This window comes from Onychomys torridus, chromosome X (genome assembly GCF_903995425.1).
Source record: "Onychomys torridus chromosome X, mOncTor1.1, whole genome shotgun sequence".
NCBI lineage: Eukaryota > Metazoa > Chordata > Mammalia > Rodentia > Cricetidae > Onychomys > Onychomys torridus.
The window spans coordinates 35,480,956-35,500,773 of NC_050466.1; the positions used below are offsets into that span (position 1 = coordinate 35,480,956).

A 19,818-nucleotide genomic window follows, 5' to 3' on the forward strand; every position below is an offset into this window, starting at 1 on the left:
CAGGTAAGTGCTTTTCTTCCTCTCTTCTCTCCTCCTTTTCTTCTTTCTTTCCTCACTTCCTCTTTTCTTCCTTCCTTTACGTTAGAATTGTGATCATAGTAATTATTAATCATAAAAGTACCGAACTGCATGTCATTGTATGATGTATGAAATAGAAACCCTCAATCTCCACTGTTTCCTTCTCTCTGCTTCCTTTCTTTTACTTCATCTTTTCATTCTTCATTCTAGTTTTCAAACTTATGAACATGATGCAGACTCTTTGCAAAACCAACCAAACACAAAAATCCAATAGAATCACAAGGAGTGTAAAGGAAATGTACTTATTTTCATTCCTCCAGTGTCAGTCCCTCTGTTTTTCCCGCCTCCTTCCCTCTTTGTCTTTTTTCCTCCATTAAAAATTATATATTCACATCATGAAACAATCAAGCCATATAAAAAATTGTGTTGGTTATATGGGGAATCTTCTGACACTCCCCTCTCTTCCTCAGCCTACCATTTTATACCAGACCCATTCCTTTTAGCAGCTGTATAGTATTCTGCAGTGAATGTCCCCTGATTTATTTACTCAATGTCATCTTTAAAAAGTTTAAAGGAAATGAAAAATGGATATAAATTGGTTTGTTTGCTGCTGAAAATTCCATTTTATAGATAGCAATCCATCATGCCTGTTTCTGTAGCACTTTATATTTTGAAAATTGCCATTGAAATATCATCTTAATTGATTCCTTCTTACAGCAGGCCTGGGAAATAGACAGATTATTATCATTACCATTTTACAGATAAGGAAACTGAGGCCCAGGAAAATTAAGGAACAGAAATAGGAATGGTCTCACAGATAGTTGCTAGATTCTAAGGCGACACTATAAATTTATGACACTATAAATTTAAGCTGCATTTGATCTCAGAATTCATAAAAGATTTGAATACCTCCTTACTTCTAAGCATGTAGCTTAGAAAACCCACCCAAGTCATACAAATTCTGTCATTATCTTAATGAGAATGGCAGTAGAATGCAGTAAATATGAAGAGCTTGATTAATGGCTAGTGCTCAGAGCAAGCTCAAGATTCATCAGATTTCCTAATTGTGATATTAAATGTAAAAGTGAGTCTATTAACTCCAAACCCCACATAGAAGTGGGAAGAACTCCAATATATTACATTACCCTATAGGAGGAAAAAACCCCCGCCTAAATCAGTAGCAAATCATTCAGGAGAGTATTTCATTCAGAATCAGAAAATGCCTGTTAGCATCTTACTTCCAGCTTTCTGTAATAAATTCCCACAGGATTTGTGGTTTTAGCCACAATTTATATCTAAGCCACAATTGTGCTCAGGGAAAAGGGATGCAGACGTTCAATACATTTCCTAAATAAGAAACTTCAGTTGCAATTAATTAAAGAGAGAAGCTGAGTGAAAATAATGAGATGGTGGCCAGGTTTCTAGAAACAGCTCTGCTTTGAGAGCAAGACTTGTTTGATGAGTTACTTTTGTCAATAAGGCCATCTTGCATGGTGCTTCTTCAACCTTGACATGATTATTACACAAAGTATACATGAATCACAGCAACACAGTGTAGTCCACAAAAATAGATAATTGTATGTTAACTAAAAAAATCACAAAAAACCCTGAAACAAAACCCACCCAGAAACTAAAGACCATTAAAACTGTAAGTAGTTTCTTTCTAATTGTGTTTTTTATATGGTTCTTCCCACTGAGCTAACTGCCTTCAGGGTAGCTATTTCCATTCCATCGCTATATTCCCAGGGAGTAACACAGTGGCACATAGTAGGGACATAATGAAATCAGTATGGCTGTAGCCACTGAGAATGACTCATGGGTGGGGCCCTTATGTGGAATCTGAGGGAAAAGTGTGATCATATGCACTTATAAATTGCTTTTTTTGAATCTGATCTGGGCATATTTTGACTCTTTGAACACAGGGTAGACAATGAAAAATCACATACTATATCAGAAGCTTTATGGATTGATTCTTGTTTCGAGTTTTATCTTTCTTTCAGGTAAGAAAATATGTTTTTTGTTCTCCCTCCCAACAATTAGAAGGTTCTAGAAATCAACTATTAGGAAAAAAATTACTATCACTGAAGATTTACTGGCTGCCTCCTACTGGTCAATATAGCTTTAAGACATGCGAGAGTTTCAGTGTACAAATGCGTTCATTAAGTATTTTATGTGAATGAAGGCAAACTGGCCTCAAGCAAAAACTAGCTTGGACTACCGTCTTTGATGTTTTTTGGAAATGCCATTTGGTAGACAACACACCCCTAATGGAACATTTGGGTTTTCTTTTGGACTGTTTCCTCTCATGCATAATGCTTTATTTAAAACTTCCTCATGCCATCTTTCTGTATCCTGTATATGTTTATGGAAATAATAATAGACTATGGATGAGGAAACTGAGGCGTGCCTAAATCTCTTAACTGATTGATAGTGACACATGGGTGTATGTCTAGAAGGGTTTGTACCTTACACTCTGTGAAGGAGGAGTGGAGAGAAAAACTGTTCCTCCATTGAAGTTAAATAGGTGACAGGCAGTTGAATGAAGTAGGCAGTAATTTGAAGAATTAAGGAGAAGATTTGCTTGAAATACAGCAATCTCATCCATATGAAGTAAATTCAGTTGACAACATTGTTCATTTAGCAAATCAACCCTTAGCTTAAAGGTCATAAGTGCCAGTGACCAACAATTCCTAATGAAACTAACCTGGGGTTTAATCTGAACAATGCTTGGATTTCAGAGCTAATTTCTGGAAAAATACATCATCATCACCATCAATAGCAAATACTGACTAGCTCCTTGCTGCATGCAGGGCCTGATGGGAAACCACATTTCTTATAATAAAGGTTGAAATGGGACCTGCAGGGCACAGTGGCAACTTTGTCACTTGGCATTACCTACCTGCTAAGATGTTGATTTATCTTTCCCCAGCCTGCTTCCCTGAGGCAAGAAGCTTTTTTTTTTTTTTTCTATTTTCTTATCCAAAATCTACACCACAGATCTTGTTACATAAGTTAGGCATTTGGTACACATGTGCTTATTTTATACATCAACTCAGTTTGAAGTTATAAAACTTTAGAATTCTGTTTGGTGGTGATGTATATTATACAAACTTTTCTGAGTTTTATGTGATGGGGCATGGAGCATGGAATAGCACGAACTAGGAACAGAGTGGTATAGGAGTCTAATGTAGTCATGGCATGAAAAATGTAAGAAATGTAGTATAGAAGAGCATGTACCAAGCTTTTGAGTAATGCCCTTAGTAAAAATTATGACATGTGTACAAGGTTTTAAACTTCTGCAATTCACTTTAAAGCATTATGAGTTTGTTCAGAATGTTTACATCTCAAATTCATGAGTCCAGGCAATAATTCTGGATTTATATTATCAAACCAGTAAGTACAACTGTTCTTCAATTGGTGAGCAATGCACTACTTTCTTCCTGGAAAAATTTTTGCTTTTGAAATCATGATATAACTAAGGCTCAGTTGTCTTCAAGTTCTTGACGAGTCACCAGCCTCCTAACTGTGAGGGTCATTGTGGGGGAGAGATTAAGGGCAGATCAAGCAGAGAGTGACTCAGAAATGCTTCAACTGGATGGGTTGACAGTGGAGCAAACTGTGTTCATAGAACAATACTAAGGGTCAGCAAGAAGAAAACATCTGTCATAAAGTCCAAGAGGTAAGAGCAGGAACAACAGGAAGGGACAAACCTAGGCTTGGGGGTTGAGTAGTCACAGGATGTAGCAAGAGGTAAAGTATAAGGCATGACTGGGTAGAAAGAAGACCTAGGAGTTAAGTTTCCCCCTGCTGTTTTAGTTGGCTTGGGCTACTGTGACTGAATGTTTTAAACAACACCTCTTTATTTCTCATCTTTGTAGAGTATGGGAGATTCAAGGTCAAGATGTCAGCTAATTTTACTACTAGTGAAAGCTCTCCTTGTGGCTTTCAAATGGACCTTCCTCCAAAGTCCTCACAAGGCTAAGAAGTATAGAAAGAGAAAGGGAGAGAGAGGAATAGAGATCAGGCTCAATGTAACAGGACATGCTTTGCTATATAGAGTGTGTTTTAGGCCAGGTTGGTTGCTCACACCTTTAATCCCAGCACTCAGGAGGCAGAGGCAGGAGGATCTCTGTGAATTCAAGGCCAGCCTAGTCTACATAGTGAGCTCTAGGACAGCCAGGACTACATAGAGAGATCCTGTTTCTAAAATAAACAAACCAAAAGCCAAACCAAACCAAAACAAAAACACCCAAAATAACAAAAACAAACTCAACAACAACAAAAGAGTGTTTTATGATTTGTTTGTTTGTTAATATAGATAGAGTCTTGTTATTGTAGCCCACATAGTCCTTAAACTCATGATCTTCCTGCCTCAGCCTCTCAAGTGCTGGGATTATAGGCATGTAGCACTATGCCTTCCTTGTAATGTGTTTTAGAGTATTCTTGATGAATGGAGAATGGCTGACTTCTTTGACATAATCACATGGCATTGAAGCTCAATGTTTGGTCCCCTTGAATCTTTTACTCTTATACTGGGTAGTTAATTTGGGCTGGGATCAACTTTATTAATATGTTCTCACATATACAGAGACAAGTTGACCAGGGGTCTTTTGACACAGGAAAGGCCTAGAACTATGTCAAAAAATTTGGCCAAGCCATTCTTGGTCAGAGAATGCCGGGATGTAGTTAGAATCAGTTAAGGAAACTTCCTCTGAAAGGCATTTGTGTAGTCATGGTAAGATCACCCCCCCCCCCATTTTTTGAAGAGCTCATTTGTTGAGAAAGGCGAAGTGGAGGATGAAGTTTGAGTAGGCATTGCAAATTTCTCTGTAAACTCCAGAGCTGACCTGTACAAGGTGGTGAATACTTACAGCACGTGACTCTTAACTCAATCTATTCAAATAAAAGTAACACAAGTCACATGTTGAGTACTCAGCTCCTAAAGGTGACTAGTGTCTACTAGATAGACAAGTACCAATAAATAACACTTCTGACATCACAAAAAGGGGCTCTGCTTTTCTGAAGGTTGTGGGAACTGGCCTTTTGACAAATGACATAAAACACAGGTTTACAAAAATGTAATTTCTATCCCATAAAGTACACCAATTTAAAAATACAATTCAATGATTTTTAGTGTGTTTACAAAGTTGTGCACTCATCACTATTATCTAATTCAGAGAGTTTTCATCATCCTCAAAGGAAGCTCAAGCTCTATATTCATCTCCTTTTCCCCAAAGTTAGACCTTGGCAAGCACTGGTCTGCCTTTCCTCTCTCTCTGAGTTGGCCTCTTAAGAGAATTTTGTTTAAGTCATATATTATTTGACCTTTTGTAATCAGCTTTCTTCACTTAACATATTTTTTTCGGGGTTCATCCATGTGCCATCTATCCTTCATTCATTCCTCTTTATTGTTAAACAATATTTACTTTTATGGATATACCTTGGAGTTTCCCATTCATCAGTTAATATATATTTAAGTTTGTTTTCACTTTTTGGCTAGTGTGAATAATACTGCTGTGAGTATTTGTATATAGGTTTTTTTAATGGACATATGCTTTCATTTCTTTTGGGAGTGTGCTCAGGAGTGAAATTACTGACTCATATGGTAACTTTATGACTAATATTTTGAGAAGCTTCCAGGCTATTTTTCACAGAAACTGCTTTGCTTTAAATCCTTGCTAGCAGTATGTGAGGGATCTGATATCTCTACACATTTGCCAATTCTTGTGGCTATCTTTTGATTATAGCCATCTTAGTGGCATAAAGTGATATATTACTGTGGTTTTGTTTTCCTATGATGTAGATTGTCTTTAATGTGTTATAATTGGATGATTTTTATTTGGAAAGGCTCTTGCTTTATAGTACGGGCTAGCCTATGAATCACTGTGTATCCTAGGCTGATAAAGGAATCATGATCTTACTGCTCCAGCCTCCAGAGTTCTTGAACTATCACAACATACCACTATACCAAATCAGAAGTTTTTTGCTGGCTTGCTTATTTGTTTTGTAATTCTAGGGATTGAACACAGGGCCTTCCACATATTAAGTAAGTGCTTTATCACTGAGCTACATGCCTGCCTCAGGCATTTTATCTGTTAATATTCAGAGCTCCTGGACTGTAAAATTACACCTTTCAGATTTTGCTGAGTATATTTTTTTAGTTTGAAATTTTCAAATACATGTTTCCCTTAGTGGACATAGTCACAGTGCTTTTGGAGCCAGTATACTACACATAGGAAAGGCTAACATGGTAGAATGTTTTTGAGGGTCTGAGCATCCCATTTAAGTTGGTTAAAAACTACTTATATTTCCCCAGGCTAATAGATAATAGAATTTTCATTCATCAGCTGTGAAAATGTTAATGGAGAAATTTCATAGCTTGAAAAGTAGGTCTCAAATGCTAGGTTCCCCCTGTTGGCCTTGCTATATATGGGACCTATTATCCTCACAGCATAGAAACTTTGGTGGGGAGGCAGAGGTCCTAATAAACTTACTGTCAGGTAATAATCTTCATTCTTTTCCCATAGTTCTCTGTACACCATTGACCCATGTTGCATCCTTCTCTTTCTATATCCATATTCAATCCATTAAGCCTAGTTTATGCCACTTCTATTTCCCAAATCTCTTTTCCTTTATATATATATATCGTGTGTGTGTTTGTGTGTGTGTGTGTGTGTGTGTGTGTGTGTGTGTGTGTGTGTGTATGTGTGTGTGTGTTGTGTTCCTCTTCCTCCCCGCTTTGACATGGTCTGGCCACCACAATCTCCTTTCAATGGCCTCCCAAGTGGAATAGTCAGTTTTCATTGCAGCAGCCAGCCAGAATGATCTTTCAATATATCAGTTCAAACCATGTTACCCTTTTTTTTTTTTTTTTGGTTTTTTGAGACAAGGTTTCTCTGTGTAGCTTTGCACCTTTCCTGGAACTCGCTTTGGAGACCAGGCTGGCCTCAAACTCACAGAGATCCGCCTGGCTCTGCCTCCCGAGTGCTGGGATTTACTCAACACTTTCCTTGAAGCTCCTGTTACAGACTACAATCCAAACCCTAAAAGACATGACATGATCTGGTACCTTGCTACCTCTTGGGTCTCACTTTCCACCATGCTTCCCCACTGTCTTACTCTAGATATGGTGGCTTTCTGGTGTTCCTTGAAAATTCAAGTGCAGTCTACTAAAAGACTTCTCTGCATGCATTTATCTATGTCTGAGTTACCACTTACCCTCCATTTTTGTAACCCTAGTTCACTGATGACTAAACTATCTCTTCCTCAGAGAAGCTTTTAACTAGCCTGTCAACGGTAGACATTCCTATTCCCCTCATTTCTGATTTTCCCATTATCTAGCTCATCAGCCTGTTAATTTCCCTCAGAGCACTTCGCACAATTTGTAATTATTTTATTTACTTGCTTATTGACTGCCTCTATCCTCGCAGTGTAATCTAACAAGGCCAGAGACCTTTTGTGTCACATTCACCATATTACTGTGCTCTAATACTGACATATAGCAGATTAATTTTCTGAAGGGCTTCTGTATTTATAAGTAAGGTGAATTATTTTGTTGGATGAGCAGTGGGAAGTGTTGTTAGTGGGTGGCAGATAGCAACTCTGATTCTCTGTGGCTATTCACACTGTGGCCATGATGTTGCAGGTATCAGAGACCCTATGCAAAAAGTTATGAGTTTGTTAACCACAGATCTGGTCTACAAATGCTTCAGAATATCAGTTAGTAAGAATTTATCATAGTAAGAGCTCTTCCCCTCCCTTTGATGAGTGGGTAGTGGTATTTGCCATTTGAGATGCATGGGGTGCCCTTTGCAGAATGCTCACCCAAGAGTGGTCAAATTCTGTAAACTATTAACAATAGAAACGCTTTTATTGTGGTTATTTTGCATTGCTAGGGATGGAAACCAGGGCCTTGTGTATACTAGGAAAACCCTCTCCCAATTACCTGTATATTTAGCATCTCTCTAAAGTACAAATATGATCATCTTCTTGGATGGGCTCTTTCTCCCAGGACTACTCTGCCTTCTCTGATGGGTTACATTTCCAGCTTTGCTGTGTTACTTCACTTCAACACTGACTTATAGTTGTTGCTCAATTATCACCACTATTTGTTAAAGCCATTTTTCAGAGCACTTCTTGATTTATGAGTAAGGAATACATTTACTGAGTGAAACATGGACTTTGAATCCAATATTTTGTTGGGCTTTGAGCACTTTATAGTATTGTCAGTTGAATCATGCCCTCCCCAAATTTATATGTTGAAGTCCTAACACTCAATACCTCAGAATATGATATTGTTTAAAAATAAGGTTATTGTGAAAGTGATTTATTAAGATGTCATCATACTGGGGCAATGAGCTCCCAATGCAATATGAAAATCTTTATTAAAAGGAGAGATTTGGATCTAGACTGCACACAGGGAAAATACCATGTAAAACTAAAGACACATACTGGGGTGATTTGTCTGTAGGTCCACAAACACTAAGGTATTAGCTACAAAACACCAGAAATGAAGAGAGGGCCATGGGAAGGATTTCTCCTGGACACTCCTTAGATGAAATCACATTTGCCAACACTCTGACCTTTACTGTCACTCTACAAAACTTTGAGATAGTAGATTTACATTGTTTAAGCTATCTAATTTATGGTGCATTGTTATGGTAGTGTAGACAAATTAATAACACAGTCGCTGATGTTCTGTTGGACTGATTAGCTTAGAAATCTTCAGTCAAAAAGAAGAAAGCAGATGCTCTAATGTCTGCATCCCAAGGAGCAGACCATGCCTCCAATGCTTGATCATAGGAGAACCCCTTTTGTTCTCTCCTCTAAAACAATGTTAGCTAGTACATCTGGAACCCCAGTCACCATTCTTTACACCACGTGAACATGTTAAGAGAAAAAGTTTGCAAAGAAAGAGGGCAAAAAATAGCACAGAATGCACCCAAAGGTTATTTAGTAGTATTGTCAGCTTCAATACATTATTTGGATCATCAGTCTTTTAGAGTTCTAAACATCTTATTCATGTATTTAAAAATTAATTCTATTAATATTTTTTCCTTTGGGAGTCTGGTGGGGAGAAACAAGGGCACAAGTTCAATATAGACAAATTTTCTGGATTCTATGTCCATATCCCGGCACTGATGCAAAACAGACAGCTCTTCACTTGTCTCCCTGTCCTCCTGTAACAACCACATATGCAGTAAGCAGATACAAAAGACATACATGCCAATGAAATGGGACCCCCAACACCTCATATTATGTACAAATTTGAACACAAAAAATTGAATGCAAGACTTAAATGCAGGGACCATGCAGCTAACCCTTTTAGAGACAAACACAGGATCAAATCTTCAGGGCCTGGGATTTGGTAACAAATACTTAGAAAAGATACCAAAATCACAAACAATAATAACAAAACCAAAATAGACAAGTTGGACTTTGTCAACACAAAACTTTTATGTATCCAGAGACATGATTGGGATAACAACCAGAATGAGAGACTGTATCTGCAGATCTTGTCTGATAATTTCAACTACCCAATTAAATATGGTCAGAGGACTTAATAGATATTTCTCTAAAGAAGATATGGAGGTAGATGAGAAGAATATGAAGAAATACCCCTTGTCATTAGTCATGAGGGAAGTGTAAATCAAAACCACAATGAGATATTATTTTATACTTCTGATTTAATAATAGCAGTAAATAATAATAATAATAATAATAATAATAATAACTCAAATGCTAGTGACGATGTGGAGAAACTTCTTGAACTCTTATACATTGCTAGGAGGAATGTAAAGTGGTGCATTTTGGAAAATGGTTATTTTGAAAAATAGTTTCATTGCTTATATTAAATATAATTATTGTTTATATTAATTTGGCTGTTTATATTAAACAAAAAATTATTATATGACCCAGTAATTCCAAAAGAAATAAAGATGTTCTGAAACAAATTGAATGGCATACAATAACCATGCTGGTGTATGCTTGTAATCACAACACATGAGAAGCTGAGGCAGGAGGATCATGAGTTCAGGGCCACTCGGGGCTGTGTGTAGAGACCCTGTCTCAAAACAAACAAAAACAAACCACAATGAATAGCATGGAATGAACTGAAGCAAAATGAACGACACAGAAAGAATTGAAAACACTTTATTGAAACAAAATGAGTGCTAACCATCATAAAAACACTGTTTCTAACAGGTAAAGATGAAACAAACTGACAGATGTTAGTAATGAAGAAAACTTAATATCCACGTAAGGGGATGCTATTTAGCCATGAAAAAAAATAGGGTACCAGTCCATGTTCCAATATGTTAAGTAAAGAAAGCTAGAAATAAGAAGCCATATACTGCATTCCTGTGATAAAATACCATGACAAAAACAACTTAATGGAGGAAAGGGTTTGTTTGGCTCACAGTTCCAAGCCACAGTTCATCATTTTGGGGAAGTCAAGACAGGGACTCAAGCATCCAGTCATATCACATTTAGTTGGAAAGCAGAAACAAAAGCATCTATGCTGACTGCCTGCTTTTTACTGCTAGCTTCTTCCTGCCTAGGGAGTGGTGCTACCCAGAATGGGCTAGGCCTTCCTACATCAAACAACAACTAGATACTTCCTTAATTGAGAAGCTTCCCAGGTGAATTTAGGTTGTGGAAAGTTGAGGTTTAAAACTAACTAGCCAAATGAACTGCCCAGAGTAGGCAAATCCACAGAGATAGAAAACAGCTTACAAGTTACCAGGAATCTAGGGTGGGGCAAACATAGACAGACTCACTGCTTAGTGGGTGCCAGTTCTCTTTTGGGATGCAGAAAGTATTCTGGAACTAGATAATGATTATGTATATACTAATTCAAACATGCTAAATGCCACTGAAATTATATACTTGAAAATGGTGAATTTTCCAGTAGAAATAAAATGATGCCTGGTGCTCCTTGGGATGAAAACATAGGTATTCTAATCAGGCTTCTGATGAGTTTTTCTTAAAGTAGAACATGCTTATGCTATAATGTTAAGTGAAAAAAAGCAAGGAGCCCAGAACAAGCAAAACCCACACATAGAGAACAAAGTCAGAGGACATGCATCAATACATTATCATCTGTGTCTTGGTGATAGAGCTCTCTAGCTGACTTTCACTATCCCTTTAAAACAACACATAAGCTTAGAGAGATGGTTCAGTGGTTAAGTGTGGTGGTATGTGTTCCCCGAAATATTGTGTGGTCCCTGAAATAAATTTATCTGAGATCAGAGAACAGACAGTCACTAGAACAAAGCCAAAAATGATGGCTAGAAAATGGGTCAGAGCAAGCCATAGCAGAAGCTGGGCAGTGGTGGTGCACGCCTTTAATCCCAGCACTTGGGAGGCAGAGCTAGCTGGATATCTGTGTGTTCAAGGCCCCTTTAGAAACAGCTAGGCATGGTGACACACACCTTTAATCCCAGAAACCCAGCCTTTAATCCCAGGGAGTGACGCAGAAAGTAGAAAGATATATAAGACGTGAAAACCAGGCACCAGTGTTAGTTAAGCATTTGGCTGGTTAAGCTTTTAGTTTTTGGAGCAGCACAGTTCAGCTGAGAGTTATTGGGATGAGGACACAGAAGCTTGCAGTCTGAGGAAACAAGATCAGCTGAGGCACTGCCAAGGTGAGGAAGCTGTGGCTTGTTCTGCGTCTCTGATCTTCCAGCAGTCACCCCAATAACTGGCCTTGGGTTTGATTTCATTAATAAGACTTGTTAAGATTCCTGCTACAGTTAAGAGCACTTGGTGCTCTTCCAGAGGACTTGAGTTCGATTCCCAGCACCCAAATGGTGGCTCACAACAATCTGTAACTCCAGTACCAGGGGTTGCAAGCCCTCTTCTGATCTCTGCAGGCATGTGCATGTTAAATATTCACACATTTAACGTTTTTAAAAATTAAAAAACACACGAAATCTCACTATTGTGATGGAAAAAACCACCTCCTTTATGTAGGAAGAATAGCAAATATAATTTAGAGTAAAAGGAAAGAGTGCATAGAGGTAAATAGACATAGAGGAGCCCACTTCAAGAGCGAACACGCTTTGGGGGAGTGATCAAGCAATGTGGACTTGAGGATTGCCTGGGAACAGATGGCAGCATCCAAGCAGACATCTGCAATGGACAGCAAATCATATGCAAAGACACAAGTGGCCTTTTAAGCATGCCCTTGAGAGGCCCACTGGAGAAGGCTGGCTTAGTGAAACAGAAGGGCTAAAGCCCTGTTCCCTTTGTCATAGTCCTACCTCCTCAGAGCCCTGCCAGTGGCCTGGAGGTTGCAAAAGGGCTCAGAGGGGGTACAGATGAAGTTGCAGAAGAAAAAGGTTTCTGCTGATGACACTGGCAAATACTTCAGTTGACATTTACATAGCACTTCACAGTTTATAAACATTCTCACACCAATAACCTAAATGTTAGTATTGCATCATCTTTTATGATGCTCCTCTCCAGGTCTGGTAATTAGTACTTCCATCTTACCATGGGAAAAGGAAGCATAAAGAAGTGACAGGAATTTATTTGTTTAACATTTGCATAGCACTCACTGTCTGCCAGAAACTGTCCTGGGAGCTTTATATGCACTAACTGTCCCATCCAAGGGGCTAGGAGAAGAAATAACTGGGACATGAGTCTACCATTTTTGACTCTATATCACATTATTCTCACATTTAAGTGAAGTTTATGTCTATCTACAGAATCCCAAGTAAAGCCAATAAATCCACAAGTGGTTCTCTCTCTCTCTCTCTCTCTCTCTCTCTCTCTCTCTCTGTCTGTCTCTCTCACCTATCCATCCATCCATTAAACCAACCATCTACCTCTATTCTCCTGATTATAAGTGACCATGATTGTAATTTAAAATATGAAGATATTAATGAAATAAGTAGCATAAAAATAAAAATCCCCCAGAATCACAATTTAGATAATCATTTTTAAATTAATGTGTGTTCTTTCAGATTTTTTAATACTTTTTTTGAGACAGGGTCTCACTATGTGGCTCTGGATGGCTTGGAACTTGCTATGTAGATCATGCCTGCCTTAAACTTATAGAGAACTATTTGGTTCTGCCTCTTGAGTGCTGGGATTAAAGGCATGTGCCACCATGTACTATATATATATATATATATATATATATATATATATATATATATATATATGTGTGTGTGTGTGTGTGTGTGTGTGTGTGTGTGTGTGTGTGTGTGCTTGAGTCCCATTTCACAAACTACTCAGCCTTGAAAAGTGACTACATTAGTCTACCTTATGTGTTTTCACACTCTGTTGTAGTGAGAGTGAGAGAGTAATATTCCCACGCATTACTAGTCATCTCTTGATACATTCAGAGACTTAAATTTTTCTTCATTAGCAATAATGCTTCAGTAGATATCCTTGCAGATCTGAGTAACTCTTGAGAATAACTGACCATTGAGTGCTCAGCCCTAAATAGGGTTGTGGTGATATTGTGTTCCCCAAAATATTGTGCACCCTAGTAAACTTATCTGGGGTCAGAGAACAGAACAGCCACTAGATACAGAGGCTAGAAAAAGGTGGCACTCACGTCTTTAATCCTAGCATGCCAGAGGCAGAAATTTGTCTGGATCTTTGTGAGTTCAAGGCCACATTGGAAACAGCCAGGCATGGTGACACATGCCTTTAATCTCTAGAAGTGAGGGCAGGAAGCAGAAAGGTATATAAGGTGTGAAAACCAGGAACTAGCCTGGTTAAGCTTTTAGGCTTTTGAGCAACAGTTCAGCTGAGATTCATTCTGGATGAGGACTCAGAAGCTTCCAGTCTGAGGAAACAGGATCAGCTGAGGAATTGGCAAGGTGAGGTAGCTGTGGCTTGTTCTGCTTCTCTGATCTTCCAGCATTCACCCCAATACCTGGCTCCAGGTTTGTTTTTATTAATAAGACTCTTTAAGATTCATGCTACATAGGGTATCTGTGTAACCCACTTCAAGTCCCAGGGAACATTGTGGATGAGAGGATGGAAATGATAAGGGAGCTAGAGGATCGACATTTAGCTTTGTCTTCTGCATATGATGTGAGCCATGTAATCATGAACACACAGCAGCTGTGATTACCTGCATAAGGCCGATACAAAGAAGGTAGAAAGAAAGGAAGACCATGAGAGTAGGAAGGAGACTAGTCGGAAAAAAGGGGGTTGATGGGAATGGGGAGGGTTTGAGACAGGGTACTGAGGGAGAATGTGATCACAGTGCACTATATACAAGTATGAAGTTGTTCAAACTAAAAATTTCCAACAGAACCACAATATATCCCTTGTTCTTGCATCTCTGGAAGTCTGTCTCTGTGTATATGTATATTTGTCTAGAATAAACTGATGGAACTGGAATTACAAGGTCAAAAGTATATGCACAATTATACACAATAAAAATTGTCACAGACATTCACGAATTGCTCTTCAAAAATGCTTCTTAATTGGCCCTCCCACTTGCAGCATGTAAGAATGACTCATTTCCCCACAGGCTTGTCAATACTAGGTATTCTCAACTTGTGAAAAATTCAGTGGTCTAGAGCAGGGCATTGCAGCACATACTTGTATTCCCAACACAGTGAGGGGTGAAGTAGAGCCAGGAGGATCATGAGTTTGAGGCCAGCCTGGCCTACATAGTAAGTTCCAGGGCAGCTTGGGCTGTATACCAAGACCCTTTCTCAGAAGAGAATAGTTTTTAAAAACTGGTCTACTAGAGAGAAATAGTACACCATTCTTTTAATATGTTTGAAAATAGGGGAATGATATACTTTTTTATATTATTAGTCTTTATATTTCTGAATTTGTAAATTGATAACTACTTAATATAAGCGAAGTGAAGAGAGAAGAGGCCCTCCCTCAGAGACTGCATAAGATTATGAGGCATTCCTTTTAAAGGGCTAAATAAACCCTAGAGACTTATGCCCACCAAAACTGCATTCTTAAACATTGTATTTAATGTCATTTAATGAGCTGAACAGAAAAACATTGTTAAACAACAATAACAATAACTGATACCTGGACTTTATGGTGATTATCGTCATGTAGGTTTAATGATTTATTAGCCACATGGTGATAAGATAATATAATGACATAAGCTGGTAACAGTAGGCATTCTTGCATGTTGGTGCAGTGTACATGTGTGTATGTGTGCACATCCAAGTTGAGAATATGAGTGTATGTACACACATGCAAGCTGAGGATGTGTGGAAGTGTGTGTGGACAGTAATGTACATATGAGTCTGCTTTAGAGGATGTTAAGTATGGGAATGGAGAGAGAGGAAGAACACTGTATGGCCAGAGGATGTCTGGAGACTCTCATTTGGCAACATCTCTCAGAAGCAAGGAAGTGATTACCTCTGTCAGCCTCTGTAATGTGCTGTCCTGATATTCCCACCACAAACTGGTAGATATGGGATATAACTGCATTATGCCATGAAGCTTTTGGGTTTGGCTTGGTCTGTGTGGGGACTGGAACTAGGTTGATATTGGAAGATCTACAGATATTTGAATGTTAGCCTGGGGCTCCAAGGCTTATAATTGTGACTGTACTCTCACCCAATAGTGTCTTATGACACAGGAGTATGCCTGCTTTCAGTTTTCACACATATTGTAAAGTTTCAAAATACTGTATCACAGCTTGAAACAGGCTCAGGAAACATTGTGGAAGAGGAGGTGGAAAGAGATGGATGATGGATAGGAGCGTTGTGAAATGCTGTCTTCCGGACAGTCTAGACATGACACGGATGTTGTGCCTATGAACTCACAAATGAATTGGTGGCCTACACAAGACTGGGTCCATCAACATTCCATCATGAACTGAGGAAGGGCCTTCTCCCTCTCAGAGCAGTTATAGACGGTTAAAAGTTATAGAGAGTGGGAGTCATATTCCTCAGTGGTATAGCCACTGGTACATTGTTCCCACTAAAGCAAGTACATCCCACATACTCATGCATGCAAACCTAATTAAGTATAGTGTGTTCACAGAAAATAGACATTAAAGAGGGAAGGATAAAGGCAAACCCGTCAGAATAACACCTTATTTCTCAATGGACACTTTGAAAGCCAGAAGGACCTGGACAGATATAATGTCACTAAGACACTAAGAGACTATGGATGCCAGCCTAGACTAATATACCCAGCAAAACTTTCAATCATCATAGATGGAGTGAACAAGACTTTCCAAGACAAAACCAGATTTAAACAATACTTATCCACAAACCCAGCCCTACAGAAAGCACTAGAAGGAAAATTCCAAACTAAGGAAGGCAGATACACCCATGAAAACACAGGCAATAGATAACACCACAGCAGTAAACCCCAATGAAGAGAAGAACACACACAATACCATCAAAAATAAAAATAATAACAGGAACAAACAATCACTGGTCATTAATATCCCTTAATATCAATGGACTTAATTCACCTATAAAAAGACACAGACTAACAGAATGGATACAAAAACAGGACCCATCTTTCTGCTGCATACAAGAAATACACATCAAATTCAAAGACAGACACCTCCTAAGAATAAAAGGCTGGGAAAAGACTTTCCAATCAAATGGTCTTAAGAAGCAAGCTGGTGTAGCCATCCTAATATCCAGCAAAATAGACTTCAAACTAAAATCAATCAAAAGAGATGATGAAGGACATTACATACTCATCGCAGGAAAGATCCACCAAGATGAAGTCTCAATTCTGAACATTTATGCCCCAAACACAAGGGCACCCACATATGTAAAAGAAACATTACTAAAGCTTAAATCACATATAAAACCCCACACATTAATAGTGGGGGATTTCAACACCCCACTTTCACCTCTGGACAGATCGGACAAAGTGAAACTTAACAGAGACATAATGGTTTTAACTGATGTTATGGCTCAACTGGACTTAATCGATATCTACAGAACAAAAAAGAATATAACTTCTTCTCAGCACCCCATGGAACCTTCTCTAAAATCGACCACATACTTGGCCACAAAGCAAACCTCAACAGATACAAAACAATTGGAATAACCTCCTGTGTTCTATCGGACCACCATGGTTTAAAGTTAGATTTCAACAACAACAACAACAACAACAAAAAACTACAGAAATCCTAAAATCTTATGGAAACTGAATAATGCTCAACTGAATCACCAATGGGTTAAGGAAAAAATAAAGAAATTAAAGACTTCCTAGAGATCAATGAAAATGAATACATCACATACCCAAACTTATGGGACATTATGACAGCAGTGCTAAGAGGGAAATTCATAGCACTAAATGTCCACATAAAGAAGCTGGAGAAATCTCATGCTAGGGACATGACAGCACACCTGAAAGCCCTTGAACAGGAAGAAGCAAAGTCTCCCAGGAGGAACACATGTCAGGAAATTATCAAATTGAGAGCTGAAATCAATAAAATAGAAATAAAGAGAACAATACCAAGGATTAATGAAACAAAGAGTTGGTTCTTTGAGAAGATCAACAAGATAGACAAGCCCTTATCCAAACCAACCAAAAGACAGAGAGAGAGCATCCAAATTAACAAAATCAGAAATGAAAAGGAGGACATAACAAAAGACAATGAGGAAATCCAGAGAATCATCAGGTCATACTTCAAAAACCTCTACTCCACAAAACTGGAAAATCTAAAAGAAATGGATAATTGTCTGGATAGGTACCACATACCTAAGTTAAATCAAGAGCAGATAAACCATTTAAATAGTCCAATAACCCCTAAGGAAATAGAATCAGTCATTAAAAGTCTCCCAACGAAAAAAAGCCCAGGACCAGGTGGTTTCACTGCAGAATTCTACCAGATATTCAAAGAAGTCTTAATCCCAATACTCTTTAAATTGTTCCACACAATAGAAGCAGAAGCAATATTATCAAACTCCTTCTATGAGGCTACAATTACCCTGATTCCTACACCAAACAAAGATGTAACAAAGAAAGAGAACTACAGACCGATCTCCCTCATGAACATTGATGCAAAAATACTCAATAAAATACTGGCAAACAGACTCCAAGAACACATCAAAACAATTATCCACCTTGACCAAGTAGGTTTCATCCCAGGGATGCAAGGGTGGTTCAACATACGAAAGTCCGTCAATGTAATACACCATATAAACAAAGTTAAAGAAAAAAAACCATAGATCATCTCACTAGATGCAGAAAAGGCATTTGACAAAATCCAACACCCCTTCATGATAAAGGTCTTGGAGCAATCAGGAATCCAGGGAACATACCTAAACATAATAAAGGTAATCTACAGCAAGCCAACAGCCAACATCAAATTAAATGGAGAGAAACTCAAAGCAACACCACTAAAATCAGGAACAAGGCAAGGCTGTCCCCTCTCCCCATACTTATTCAATATGGTACTTGAAGTTCTAGCCAGAGCTATAAGACAACATAAGGAGATTAAGGGGGTACAAATTGGAAAGGAAGAAGTCAAGCTTTCCCTATTTGAAGATGACATGATAGTATACATGAGTGACCCCAAAAATTCAACCAAGGAACTGATACAGCTAATAAAAACCTTTAGCAACATAGCAGGATATAAGATCAACTAAAAAAAAATCAGTAGCCCTCCTATATACAATAGACAAACAGGCTGAGAAGGAAATCAGAGATACATCACCCTTTACAATAGCTACAAATGATATAAAATACCTTGGGGTTACTCTAACTAAGCATGTGAAGGACCTATATGACTAGAACTTTAAGTCCCTGAAAAAGGAAATTGAAGAAGATGTTAGAAAATGGAAGGATCTCCCAAGCTCATGGATAGGCAGGATTAACATAGTAAAAATGGCGATCTTACCAAAAGCAATCTACAGATTCAACACAATCACCATCCAATTACCAACACAATTCTTTACAGATCTGGAAAGAATAATACTCAACTTCATATGGAAAAACAAAAAACCCAGGATAGCCAAAAGAACCCTGTTCAATAAAACAACCTCTGGAGGCATCACAATCCCCGACCTCAACTCTACTATAGAGCTACTGTAATAAAAACAGCTTGGTACTGGCATAAAAACTGACATGTGGACCAATGGAATTGATTTGAAGACCCTGACATTAACCCGCACACCTATGAACATATAATTTTTGACAAAGAAGCCAAAAATGTACAATGGAAAAAAGAAAGCATCTTCAACAAATGGTGCTGGCATAACTGGATGTCAATGTGTAGAAGGCTGCAAATAGATCCATATCTGTCACTGTGCACAAAACTTAAGTCCAAGTGGATCAAAGACCTCAACATAAATCCAGTTACTCTGAACCTGATAGAAGAGAAAGTAGGAAGTACTCTTGAAAGCATTGGCACCGGAGATCACTTTCTAAATATAACACCAGTAGGGCAGACACTGAGAGAAACAATCAGTCAATGGGACCTGTTGAAACAGAGAAGCTTTTGTAGAACAAAGGACATGGTCAACAAGACAAAGTGACAGCCTACAGAATGGGAAAATGTCTTCACCAACCCCACATCTGACAGAGGGCTGATATCCAGAATATATAAAGAACTCAAGAAATTAGACCTCAAAATGCCCAACAGTCCAATTAAGAAATGGGCTATAGAACTAAACAGAGAATTCTCAACAGAGGAAGTTCAAATGGCTGAAAGACATTTAAGGAATTGCTCAACATCCCTAATTATCTGGGAAATGCAAATCAGAATGACTCTGAGATACCACCTTACACCTGTTAGAATGGCTAAGATCAAAAACACAGAAGACAGCTTATGCTGGAGAGGATGTGGAGCAAGGGGAACTCTCCTCCACTGCTGGTGGG

At 38.4% G+C, this 19,818-nt stretch overlaps 1 protein-coding gene across 1 annotated transcript in view; it reads left to right on the forward strand.

Annotated features, from left to right (window-relative positions):
- Positions 1-1,948: 1,948 nt before the first annotated feature.
- Adgrg4 (adhesion G protein-coupled receptor G4) overlaps positions 1,949-19,818 on the forward strand; it is a 113,524-nt gene continuing 95,654 nt past the window's right edge. Inside the window, exon 1 of the mRNA XM_036175699.1 lies at positions 1,949-2,018. Within this exon, the coding sequence (XP_036031592.1) occupies positions 1,949-2,018 (70 nt within the window). The remainder of the gene's footprint in view (positions 2,019-19,818) is intronic.